Raw genomic sequence first — 13,053 nt, 5'->3', positions numbered from 1 at the left:
TTTCCGATTCGGAAAATTACTTGCACTTGGCTTTTGAACAAGATATAAATTTTCCACGACCGAAGATAAATCGTGCGTCTCATCCGATAATAAAATGGAAACGACAAATTTTCCGCAAATCACCGAACGGTCGCAACACCTAAAAATATGGACAGCGTTCCATCGCAATTAGATACACACGACATTAGACGAAAATCAATTTATAAAACCGCAACTCGTACACTTGGCAACGATTTAATTAAACAACAATTACGCAGTTTGCGGACGGGGAATGGCGATTGCCGAGTAGGCTGCGCAGTCGACGGGAGCATCTGTTCGTGATGTAAACACGCAGCTTCAGCCCACAGCCGATAGGAACAGCCCGCGCGCTCTGCGTGCAATATACATATGTACAGTCATACGAATACAATAACATTCAGTAGCGCGGCCGCTCGGTCTCAGTGCAGACTAGCGACGTGCTTTCGCTCCTGGCATCTATCGACTGCACCTTGATCAGGTAATTCGTTTGTTGTCGTTTTCTTTCTCGGCTATCGGTCGTTTGTCTTCGTTCGAGCGTTCGTTCAACTGGCGTGCGATACGGCTCATCGCTCATCGCTCATCGCTCATCGCTCATCGCTCATTGCTCACTAATCGCCTCTCATCAACGCAGTCAGAGTCTGACCGTCGTCGGTTACGGGTGAGTAGGTGTAGGCGTGGATGTGTGCGTGCGTGTGGGAAGAGCGAGAGTGAGAGTGAGAGTGAGAGTGAGATTGAACATGTGAGCGAGCGAGCGAGCGAGTGCGGTGCGCCTCATCAGCTGATCCTCTTCCTGGACTCTCGAGTCGAGGATTTCTCTTTGTCGTCGCGTCGACTCACGGTCTCCGTTTCTCGATTTTGATTTGGCGCCATTTGTAATTTCAAATTTGAATGACGTTTCGCTCGGATCACAATAGTGTTGTGTCATAACGCGTCGATGTACAGCCACGACCGTCGCTAACCCCGTGATTTAATTATATGCGTCGCAACTTTGTTTTTGTTATGCGAATGTTTTCAATTACGAATTTCTTCTATTGTCCTTCAATATTCTCTCTCTCGCGTGCGTTTCCTCATCAGAGGTAAACGACTTTATCGCAAATGCCAGGTGAAGAATCAATTATGAACGTGGGCGAAATTAATGATAGTTTTACACCAATACTACAATTTAATTGAGTTTGTATTTTATTTCCCATGGATCGATCAATTTTTGTATTGATATTGATTCTTTATGTAGACAAATTTTCACTCGCAGTACCATTTTCATAATTTTATTTATAATCATTTGCTAATAAATGTTTGTCTTGTGGAGGTTCAATGTCATCAATAAACTTTTTTTATGTCTCCAAAATAATTTTTTGCTCGGCAACAATTTTTTCATTACGAAAATTCAATTCAATATGTTGGCTTGAAATACCATATCTCTCAAATTTCCAAATAAAAAAATGGTCTATAAAGGATAGAATATGTTTAGGAGGATGTCTTGAGTTTCTTTCATGTATAAAAGAATTGTTTAATTATTTTAAAATAATTGCAAAAATTGTGCATATAACTGGAGTAAATTTTATAAAATTATTTGCTCACATTTATTGATTTAAAAAAAGGATTTCTTACCCATTGCTGTATATGCAGGGCCGGCGAGAGGAAACTCGGGGCCCTGGAAAAATAATTCCATACCCTATGACAAACCAAAAAAAAAAATCTTATAGATATATTTTTAATATGCAAAAAATCTATCAAAACTATTAGAAAAATACCTACATATATGAATGTTAAATGCTATTTTTTGAAATAATCGAATAAAAAAGTAAATTTAGCATTAAAGAAATATATGTATTTTTATGTAGAATAATATAAAATATCAATATCGATCATTCGAACGTCCCAACATGGAGCCCTTCAAGTAGTCCGGGCCCTGGAACTTTAACCCCAGCTTCCTCCCCCTCTCGACGGCTTTGTTTATATGTACTTATTTATACAATATTTTTATAGATAATTTTAACTCAATTATTTTAATCAAAATACTAAATGAAGAAATATACTAATGAGAACAGTTTTGATTATAAATGCAAGTAAATCACAGATAACATACCAGTTACATATGTATATATATACGTAGGAGGATGCAGGAACTGATATTTAGAACATGCATGCCAGTGCGATGAACGCATTTACTTTTTGATTCCGGGATTGACGTCCCCGTTAAATTTATCATTAAACTAAACTGTTTTTATTTTGATTCCAGGATCCATCCGACAACAAAAATATCAAACATTAGCCATGTGTCAATGTGAACAAGTGTAATTTTGATTTTTTGATTATTTTGAAATGGCTAACGTTAGTGAAGATGTGATTAGTCATATTTACAATGAAGTATTGAAAGTAGTGCCAGATTATGTGTTGACAATTACTGACGACTTTGTGTATCATCCATGGCTGTTTGCATTCCTCGGTTCCATGCTGGTCGGATTAAGTGGAATATTTCCACTTTTCATAATTCCTGTCAATGACACAACATCATTGGAAAACAATGGTAATAAAAATATTTAATGTTCTTTTATTTATTGTTTGAAATTTCGTGAATTTTACAATTACTAATGTACTACTGTGATTTTATTTATTATAATATATCGTTACTCAACAATGTCAAGGGTATTGTACGTTTAAAATTGTAGGCAACGTCAATCTGTGGTCGTTAACAAATGATTCGTTGTGTCAAATAGGACAGTGAAATCGCAAAATATGGTCATTGAACTATGATCTTGTGGATTAAAATAGGAATACATATAAATACATTGTGTATTTATATATGAATAATTTAACAATAATTATCAATTTCTCTTATTTATCAGAGCTGCATAAATACATCAATGTTGCTTCATTTCAAATTTCTTCAAATCCATATACGCATTGTATACATATGATATTACATAAATACGATTAGAATACATAATTATATTCAATTTTGAAATGCTTAATAACATCATTAGTTGGTAAAATTTGAACAGTGGCTAAAGACCTTCCTGGAATTTATTTTTATTATTTTTCCTGTTTGAGGAAGTTCAATTTTATTACTCTACTTATACATATCTACTACCATTTTTTTTTTTAATATATTTACATGAAACTTACAAGCTATGTTGCGTCATTTGTGACAAACTCGCCTGTCATGGCTGCTGTTCAATTTGTTTCTTTTTGAAGTTTTCGTTTGAATTCATTGATTTTTTTTCTATTTGCTAGTTTCCTCATTTCTTAATAGAACTGCCAAATTTCGTCGACAAAACTTTGAATGACTGTGATAAAGAAATTGTCTAAATTTGTTTATGTGCTCTCGTCTTTTGCAAATCATTTGGGGTGTCCTGTCCTGCTCAGTGAAAAGGTTGTCAACCCATGCAGTAATCAGCATCATAAATTTAGCTTTTCTTCCATAATTAGTCAACATTCTAATAATAAGTCGTTACTATTTTAATATTGAATTCGTTTATACAATTTTTTACATAGTCTAATTTCACTTTCTATATTGACGAATTTCACCGTGCACGTTTTTGCTTTGTAGTTTCATAACCATTGTAATACTGTTTACAAATAAATTGTAATATTTCTTGTATTCTGTAAGATAATTTAATTATTCCATGATTGATGTTTATTATAGTAGTAGCAATTAGTTGTATTTAATATTAAACGTCTTGAATTTGACTGAGAAAAAAAAATCATAATTAAAAAGTATCTATAAATCCATCTAAATCTCGACTATCCGACCTTCGATTTTCCAATCAAAGTTAAAATGGAAATTTTGTTACAAATATTACTCTTTCAAACAGTATCGGTTTTTCTTAAATTATTTTCGAAATGTGATACATATCATGTGAAAAAATACAATATATATATTTATATATAAAAAGTTTAAAAATAATTTAATATTAAAGTCAACTTTATTTTGATTTTCAGTGACTCAGAAATTATTCATAATTCTTAGTTATCTTTTATTGGACAATTGGTACTCATATATAAATCATCGATTGTGTAATCAATGTAATAGTTTTATAATGGCATCGATAAAACAGTCTAGATACATATTTTATTGAAAACTGTGAGTTATATTAAAAAAAAAAAAACGGAATAAAAAGCACACTGTATGAGTTTGCTTCGTCACTTTCTTTTTTGTTGTGATATTATTGTTTTGGGTAGTAAGAACAAAGACCTGTTTAATATTTATTTCTCATGTACTACTTTGTATTGAGCGATGTATCTTGTTTAAGTGTGATAATTGTACATCAACATTTATTGAAGTACAATTTTTGAAAGATTGTGGTTTCGATTATTCTAAGTGGCACGTAGTCAGTTAGGAGTGTATTAGATTCTAATATCTCCAAACCACGGAAAACGATTTCATCGAAAGATTATAGTAACATTTCTATTATCTGTCGGTTGGTTCCTGTAAATCATTTTGTAGATCCACGTATAGATGCAACAACGAGTACAATTTATTCACTATCAGTGTGATTGATTGTTTCACTTATAACGTATCACAATTATACCGATTCGTATCTATCACTTTAAAATTACGTTTATCTGTGAACGTGCGCCGATCTCCTGATTAAATAACTAATTCGTCGATTTGTTACCTTTGATAAGAAGGTCACATTAAGCGCCATTTAATTTTCATTTATTATCAGTCTAATTTTTTACACTAAATGTCTACATATATAGTACTTGCATTCGTTTCTTTATCTAACGTTTTAGATCTTCCTCTGCTTACAGAGCTAGAGACTAATACATATAGTGTTTGGGAGAAAAATGTATGATAGTGATAGTCATGATAAAATGAGTCCATCTTATGGTCGATTACATATTTACTTTATTTTCTTAACACTTATCGAAGTCTGTTTTTTCAAAACTTTCACCATTGTTGTCTATGTTTGTATGTGTATATGTTACAGTGAAAGCATATTTCAAGTTAAAATATATTTTAACCAATTCAAGCAGTGAAAATATATCAAACAATTAATTTAAAACGTTTAACCCTATAAATTTTACCCCAACAACCCAATCTGAAGTTAATAGGGCCAACCCTTACTTAACCTAACCTATCCTAACCATAGAAGTAGAATGCATAGAATGGTCATTGTTAACAAAAGTATCGTCTAAAAGCGAGCCATCGAAGAGAGAGACGGAAAGTCAGAAGAGAGACAAGAGAGAGAGAGATGAAGTTTAGCAAACAATGAACAAACTCTTTTTATAGCAACATTTTTGGAGTTGCTACAAAAACTGAGAGCGATTCTATGCATTCTACTTCTATGATCCTAACCCTTAAATAATACCAACCCTTACAATCTAATCTTAAATGAATAAAACCAACCCTGAAAATGAAACTGAAACGTCAGTGAAAATATATTTTCACTTGAAATATAATTTCACTGTGACATATACATTTATGTATAGGCAGAAAGTTTCCAATTTATTTATGATTTTGTGTTTACCAAAACGAATCAACGATTAAAATATCTGTATTTATCATAAACGAAGTTTCTAGCAGAGTTGTGTACTTTATTTGGTCTTATAAATAGTTTTTTTGTATTAAATATATTATATATTTAAATAAAGGAGTCCCCAAGCAACCGAATGGGATTTGTAATAGTGATGTCATCCACACAATACATTTTTTATTTATTTGTATGCAGATTTTAACTGTGATAAATGCGTAGTTGTATTAACAGTGCAATAGGTCAAAGTCATATTGCGTTTCTGGTCTGGTATCTGGTAAAACCGTATTTATAACGCCGATATGATATACATATGTACATACATACATATAATGAATAAACGTTTTGATGCCTATTATTGGTTTCAATTTTACACTCTCATGAACATTTATCGTCTATTTATACAACAAATCATTCACCATTCGCCTACAAACACGTCAGGCTTCTTAAATACTTTCTTTCAAATTCAACAACAATTCCAAACAAGAACTTCTAGTAAAAATTATGCGTATCGATTCAATGGAATAATCACATGTGTTGTAATTGAATCACTCGTGAATGTACATAATAATGACGTGTCATGTTGGTACGCTAACAGTTAGGCCTTGACTTCTGATTACGAACTGATTGAGAATCGCTGGTGCGTCTGGCGAACAACACTTTTCAATAATTTTACACTCCGATTGTTCCATCTTTTATCTGCCATTTGCACTCACTCGCTTTTCCAGTGGCGCTTAACATTTGCGTGGTTGACCCTGAAGTTGCTTTTACGTCAAGGTTTTAGTCATCGATTAGTGTGTTGAAAGACTCATGTATATATGTGCAGGTTTTATTAGTTTGATCGATTGAATGTCAAGGCTTACATTTCCACTATTATTTGGAATGAAGTAAAAAACGGTAAACATACCCTTTCTTCACAAACGAAATTTAGATAATTTTCATATGAATAGGGATTGCAATTTACAGTCAAATTTCATTTACCGGTAAACGGTAAATAATTTGTAAAGAATAATGTCATGTGTGTAAATGCATTAAGGGGGTATTTTAGTCTAGAGGCATGAATTTTAGGTATTTTTTCAGGTGCAATAAAAAAAAACAAAATATTTTTACAAGCCATTATTTCACCAAATATTTATTAATGTTTGAAGAATACATAAAAAAAAATCAAAGGAAAAAATTCAAAATTCAAAAAGTTACAGGCGTCTCAAAAAAATGCTGCGCCCTGGTTGACACGATTCCAACCCTCCTAGTATTCCAAAATCAAAAAAGGAAATTAATTCTTAATTCAAACAAATGCTGCTATAGTATGAACTACGGAAAAGTCAAACAAATTTTTTTTCGCAAAATAGCGGCTGTTTGAAATAAAAAGTCTATTTTTTACCAGTTTTTTTGTAAAAATTGGAATTTTGTCATAGTTCTAGTTCATGCGATAGAGGAATGTATAGAGAAGGCTCACACCAAATTTCAAGTAAATTGGCCCAGTAGAACTTGAGATATCATGTCAACCGTCTCGAAAAAAGTAGTTTCGAGAAAAACGCGTTTAAAGTTTCGGGTTAACTTACGCGCCGGTCAGATGCCACGTCACTAAAGCAGCTATATCTCCGAAAATAATTTGAATTTTGAAAAATCCTCTTAAGGACATATTCTTAAAGGTTTAAGCTTTGAAAATATGAAAGAAAAAAAAATCGATTTTTTCAAATTTCTAGACTAGAATAAAATTAAGTTCATTCGTAATATAATATATAATTTCGAAAGAGACTTTGTATGTAAATATTGTTGGTTGGAAATTGGTTGGGAACTTCGAAAACCAGTGAAAATTTCCATGAGGGGCGCCGGGGGAGCCGCCAGATTCTGGTATAATATATATAATACATACATCTAATATATAATTTCGAAAGACACTTTGTAAATTTGTAACTATAGTTAGTTGGAAATCGCAAAACAAGTCAATTTCTATGACGATTCGATTGGTTGAATTTTTTTTTTCGATTCCAATAAATTAAAAAAAAAAAATGAATATTTACTATTAGATTCGCCATGTTTAAGCTGTTTATATTAAAAATACTGAGCGAAGCCGAGTAAAACAACTAGTAATTTATAATCATAATTGAAACAACCGTCTGATCGCATTTATAACGACTTGGTTGGTCTGTGTTGCCCCTCTGCATGCATCAGTGTAGCCGCTCTTACGAATTCATCAGTGTTGCTACAAGAGAACTGTTAATACGCCAATACGCCATTTGTATCGATTTATAATGGAATAATATGCTTGTATATGTACCTAATTCGCCATAATTTCTGGTAAATTTCCCAATTGACCAGTAAATACCGATAGCGAAAGTTTGACGATTTAAGGTCTGTTCATACCTATCCTGCAGGTGTCATGCAAGTGCGGATAGTATTCTTTGGTACATTCTATATGGACGCGCATGAATGCGCATGCGCGAATGGAGTATGAATACGTCCATATAATGTACCAAAGAATACTATTCGCACTTGCATGACACCTGCAGGATACGGGCCATGCTGGATAGGTATGAACAGACCTTTACCGGTAATGCAATCCCTACATATGAACCATAATTTAAAAAATATCTTAAGTAATTTTTAATGTAAGTAGAAATAGTTTATAAAATTTTAGAGTTACGTGGAGAGGAAATAGTTGATTGATCCGAATTCAATTCTAATGGTATTTTTATATCAATAATTAGTCTTACATGTGAAGAAATAAATACCCAATTCCGTTGGCGAATTTTGAATGTTAAAAAAACATTACCGTCCTTTTCAGGTTGATTTAAATTTAAAACTCCTTATTGTTAACTAAATTTTGATGCAGAACCTCTATATAGAATGTTCTGCTATTTTTGTTACACTTCTTATATAAAATTGGACGATGAAAGGAATTGCATTATCTTCCTCTATGATAATCTGCTAAATTAAGATTGATGAAATCAAATCAGTTCACATAATTGACTACCCAATTAGCTATGACACTGTACTACTATAGTGTGGAGTTACTAGCTGATGTTGCCTTATTTAATATGAACACACGTAACTTTGTTTACGTCTGACATACGAAATTTATCGAGTACCTCAATTTTTTAGTATTAAATCTAACAATTAATTATATTATGTTTATATCTTAAAAATGACAATATGTTATATGTATATGACATATGTTATATCTTAAAAATAACAATATATTTTTTGTTTTAGCTGAATCACCGTCTTTAAAGATTTTGTTGAGTTTTGCAGTAGGAGCCCTATTGGCCGATGTATTTCTTCATTTACTTCCAGAAGCTTGGTTGTATGCTCAAGGTTGTGCACTGTTATTTTTTTTATCTTACGTTATTATACGCATATTATGTATGTTGTAGGTTTTTTTATTATATTGCTATTGTATGTACGTATATAAAAAAGCTATATTGTGATTATAAAATTGTTACATTTTTACAATGTTGCTATCGTTCAATCAGTTGGTTTAATATTATATTTTAATGTGTGATAAAAATGTACGATTACTCAATTTTGATTAAGATATAATTTGTCACTGTGCAAGATATAAATTAATCTGTAAATTTGTATGTATTAATAAATTAAACTATTCAACAGATACTGATCATGCTTCCATGAAGTGCGGACTGTGGGTTTTATGCGGTTTGCTATTGTTTATAATCATTGAAAAGATATTCTCTGAATATTCTGACAGTGAAGAGCTAGAAGAAGAAGAACCAAAAACTTCAGATTGTATCCCACAAGTTGATATAGAGGAAATTCATAGAATGATTGAAAAAGAAAAGAAAAAGAGGGATGAAGCGTTAGGGCCTAATCAAAATGGTGGTGCAATCCTCGCTGACGCCGATAATGGCCCGTTGAATAGTGTGTTGCAAGAAAGTTGTCTATTTAACAACAATTCGACGAGTCCTGGTGGAACGTGCGGTTTGGTAGATGGTATGTCGAACGTTTGTGGTGGTTCCATAAGTCGTAATGGTATGAGAGGTCGCTGTTTAAAAGGAAGATGGATCGAAAGATTAAAAGAAAAATCACTCAAAAAGCAGAACAAAGATGGAAGTGATAAAGAAAACAGTAAATCTAAACATGTTAGTATATTATTTGTGATCTGCCCATCTATTGTATGTTTTATTATGTGATAAAATTATCTTTACTGTTTTTGTTTTAGGTTGCTGGCTACTTGAATCTGCTAGCTAACTCTATAGATAATTTCACTCATGGTCTTGCCGTGGGTGGATCATTTCTCGTATCATTTAGAGTAGGTGTATTGTCAACCTTTGCTATATTAGGTAAGAATTTTATTTTTTTATATTTTTTATACTGTATTTTTCTCAGTATAATTTTTATTGTTATTCGTAGTACATGAAATTCCACATGAAGTTGGTGATTTTGCGATATTGTTAAGGAGTGGTTTTTCAAGATGGGAAGCTGCAAAAGCACAATTAGTGAGTAACAAATGTTAATTTATTTTATGGCTATATGTTTTAGAAGATTGAATGTAAAGAATTCGATATTGTTTTCAAAATAATATGTATTATGCTGTATAATATGTATTATTTTAGGCTACCGCTACGGGCGGTTTAATTGGAGCATTAGCTGCTGTGATGTTTAGTGGTGCAAGTAACACATTAGGTAATTAAAATTTTACTTAACATATGTATACATACTAAGATTTCACATTTTGATTATTATTTTTGTAAAAATACATTTTCAAATTTACAGAAGCAAAAACATCATGGATTCTTCCCTTCACAGCGGGAGGATTTTTGCATATAGCTCTCATAACTGTTTTACCAGATTTACTGAAAGAAGAAAATCCAATCGAATCAATGAAACAACTTTTTGCATTGCTATTTGGCATATTCATAATGGGATCATTAACATATTATCTGGATTAAATGTGATTATGATTATATTGTGAATGAAAACAATGTAAATATTATGCACATGTGTACACCTCAATACATTTAAATTTGGTCAAAATTACTATTTTTATGTATTTAATGAGTATTCGATTCGATTTATTTTGCAAGAAAAAAAATGAGATTATATAGTTGTAATTGATTTTGTATAGAAATACATACACATATTTTTGTACCTTGTATGTGGTACAGTAATGTAAGTTAAATTGAAATACTCTTCAAATTCTTATTCATACATTATGTATAGTACAATCGAAATATACTTATTACATACAGACATATATAAACATGTGAGCGTATAATTGTCATCTTGGCAAACTCTTCAAATTCATAATTTTTGTTCGTGTATAATTTTTTTTCTAAAAAATTTTACCTATAAGAGTATGCATTTTGACATATATCAAATTTTATATTGTTTTCTATCACAAAATATAAATCTGTGCCAAAGTTAACATTCCGAGGTTGGAATTTTGACCTTTATGTTATTGGCAAGTGATAAAATCGAATGATGTCTGGTAGAGTGGTGGCTAATATAGCTAAAACTCAAGTTAGAACAAAAGGGAATTAAGTTTCTTGTGAGAGCAATGTATGTCCTTACATACATATATATATGTATATTTTTTCATGAAACTTGTTTGACAAAATTTATGGTTGAAAAGTAAAGTAGCTATGTATACATAAGTGATAATAGATTAGCTTCTGTTTTCAATGAGAATCATAGCCAGTGACTTAATTTAATGTTTGATGCTATTATTAGTGCCATAATTAAGTATACAAGAGTGGTGTAGTGTGATAGTACATTGTACACAACTACTATTTAAGTTGAATTAATTTTTCGTGTGATATTTAGTTATTCATATGCATATGTAGTTATCTTAGTTATTGTGCTCAAAATTGATGACAGTCAAAAGTTCGATTTTTACAAATATCCAAAATTTCGTTAGGTTTATGTATTTTAATTGTCACAAATAATCAAAAACGTATTATTGTTGAACAAAGCATTCGCATATACATTTATATATTTAGAGGAATGTATGATATACCATTAATGAACAAATGTTATGCATGGTCAGTTTGTAGTGACATTTTTCCATTTTTTTTGTTTTGTTTTAAAACGTGTATAGTTTTTTTTACATATTCAGTCTTAAAATCAAATGGATATTTGAATTTTTGTAAACATAAATATATATATATATATATATATATATATATATATATATATATATATATATATATTTATGATTGTAAAATATATTCAATTTCAAATATTAAAAATAATAATTATATATTTTATTATTCTTATGTAATACGCAAAGTATAAAATTTATGTTAAATAAAATAAATGAAAAGTATGTAGATATATTTTATTTATTTTTAAAAAGATCAAGTCAAATCCCAAACCCAATATGTATTTGAAAATTTTTAATTGAAAGCCACTTAAATTGAATTTTCAACTATTTTCGTATCATCTTTAGAATTAAGTATGTGGAAATATGTTTTTTTAATGAAAAATACTATGCAAGCCAACTTTTTGAAAAATCACTTTTTTTTTAAATATTGGGGTTATATTTTTTAAAGTAATGCATGTATTATTATTATAAAATGGGTCTAAGACAAAGTTTTTCCTGGATTAATATTACTAAAAACTATTTTCACATAAAAAAAGAATATTTATGTACATACATACATACATTAATATTGACATGTACATATATAAAAATGAGAATACCTACAATGTTTTATTGTCTATACGAAATGCTATTGGTCGAGAGCGGCGAAAGATATAGCAAGTACGTTTTTCCTAAGTGTCTTCGTACAGCAGACCAACTATATATGTACGTATGTATACATATATTAAAAATGTATTACATACATCAGCTATGAAAGCAAAGATTTTTATGATGGTAAAATAATCTTTATTCCATATTTTTGTATTTTTTTCAAATATATAGCACCATAGTTGAGAGTGACACTTAAGATTATTTCGTTTATTTTAATAAACAATATACATATGTACATACATAGTAAATTCGCTTGTATATTTATTTTAATTGCGTACTCTCGCCCAATTTTCATATAATCTAATATATAATTTCGAAAGAGACTTTGTATGTACATACATATGTATGTAAGTTTTGGTTCTTGACGTTAAATGTAATAAAGAAAAACGAATATTCAAATAAATGTAATAAAATGTTTACTCTTAGATTAGCTATGTTTAAGCGATTTATATTACAAATACCGAGCGAAGCCGGGTAAAACCACTAGTATCAGTGGTATAGTGCTAAATAAAAAAGAACCCGGTCGGTATTTAATTTGTATGACCCCCCCCCCACTCTTTTTTCATTACATAAACATGTATCCTAATATTGGTAGTTCAAATATTTAAAAAAAAAATCAAATGCTAATTAAGAAATATTCTTGTTGAAATTATGATGTTTTTTATATTTTCTAAAAGTTTTCTTCCATACATTCTTTCCAACATCTTTGATTTTTTAAACCCGTGTTTGTGTGTCAACAGTAACATTTGCTTTTAGCAATACCAAAAACATATTTCTGTCAAAAAACTATGAAATTTTTACATGTGAATTTAGAGATGACTATTTATTTAAGCTGAGTTCCCT

General features: G+C 30.6%; 1 protein-coding gene across 3 annotated transcripts; it reads left to right on the top strand.

The window, feature by feature from the left end:
• The first annotated feature begins 221 nt into the window (after positions 1 to 221).
• On the top strand, positions 222 to 11,420 carry Zip99C (Zinc transporter Zip99C). 3 transcript variants are annotated; one of them, XM_077427846.1, is made up of 8 exons: positions 222 to 496; positions 2,258 to 2,545; positions 8,712 to 8,813; positions 9,108 to 9,595; positions 9,676 to 9,796; positions 9,867 to 9,952; positions 10,070 to 10,139; positions 10,230 to 11,420. In XM_077427846.1, exons 2-8 carry the CDS (start codon positions 2,341 to 2,343, stop codon positions 10,403 to 10,405), a joined length of 1,248 nt encoding a protein of 415 aa, XP_077283972.1. In that variant the 5' UTR covers positions 222 to 496; positions 2,258 to 2,340; the 3' UTR covers positions 10,406 to 11,420. The 3 variants fall into 3 exon arrangements, with proteins under 3 accessions (XP_077283972.1, XP_077283971.1, XP_077283973.1); XM_077427845.1 differs by having other exon boundaries at positions 295 to 496; positions 8,712 to 8,816; positions 10,230 to 10,981; XM_077427847.1 differs by lacking the exon at positions 222 to 496 and adding an exon at positions 541 to 676 and having other exon boundaries at positions 10,230 to 11,403.
• Positions 11,421 to 13,053: the final 1,633 nt, after the last annotated feature.

Source organism: Arctopsyche grandis, chromosome 3, assembly GCF_051622035.1.
Source record: "Arctopsyche grandis isolate Sample6627 chromosome 3, ASM5162203v2, whole genome shotgun sequence".
NCBI classification, from domain to species: Eukaryota; Metazoa; Arthropoda; class Insecta; order Trichoptera; family Hydropsychidae; genus Arctopsyche; species Arctopsyche grandis.
Note: the sequence above shows the minus strand (reverse complement) of the source record. Positions and strands in the feature narration are given on the sequence as shown.

Bases quoted from the DNA above. Each gene is read 5' to 3' on its own strand.
- Zip99C (XM_077427845.1), top strand. From the start codon at position 2,341: ATGGCTAACGTTAGTGAAGATGTGATTAGTCATATTTACAATGAAGTA. The intron at 8,817-9,107 runs GTGCACTGTTAT...ACTATTCAACAG, and splicing joins TTGGTTGTATGCTCAAGGTT to ATACTGATCATGCTTCCATG. The intron at 10,140-10,229 runs GTAATTAAAATT...TCAAATTTACAG, and splicing joins TGGTGCAAGTAACACATTAG to AAGCAAAAACATCATGGATT.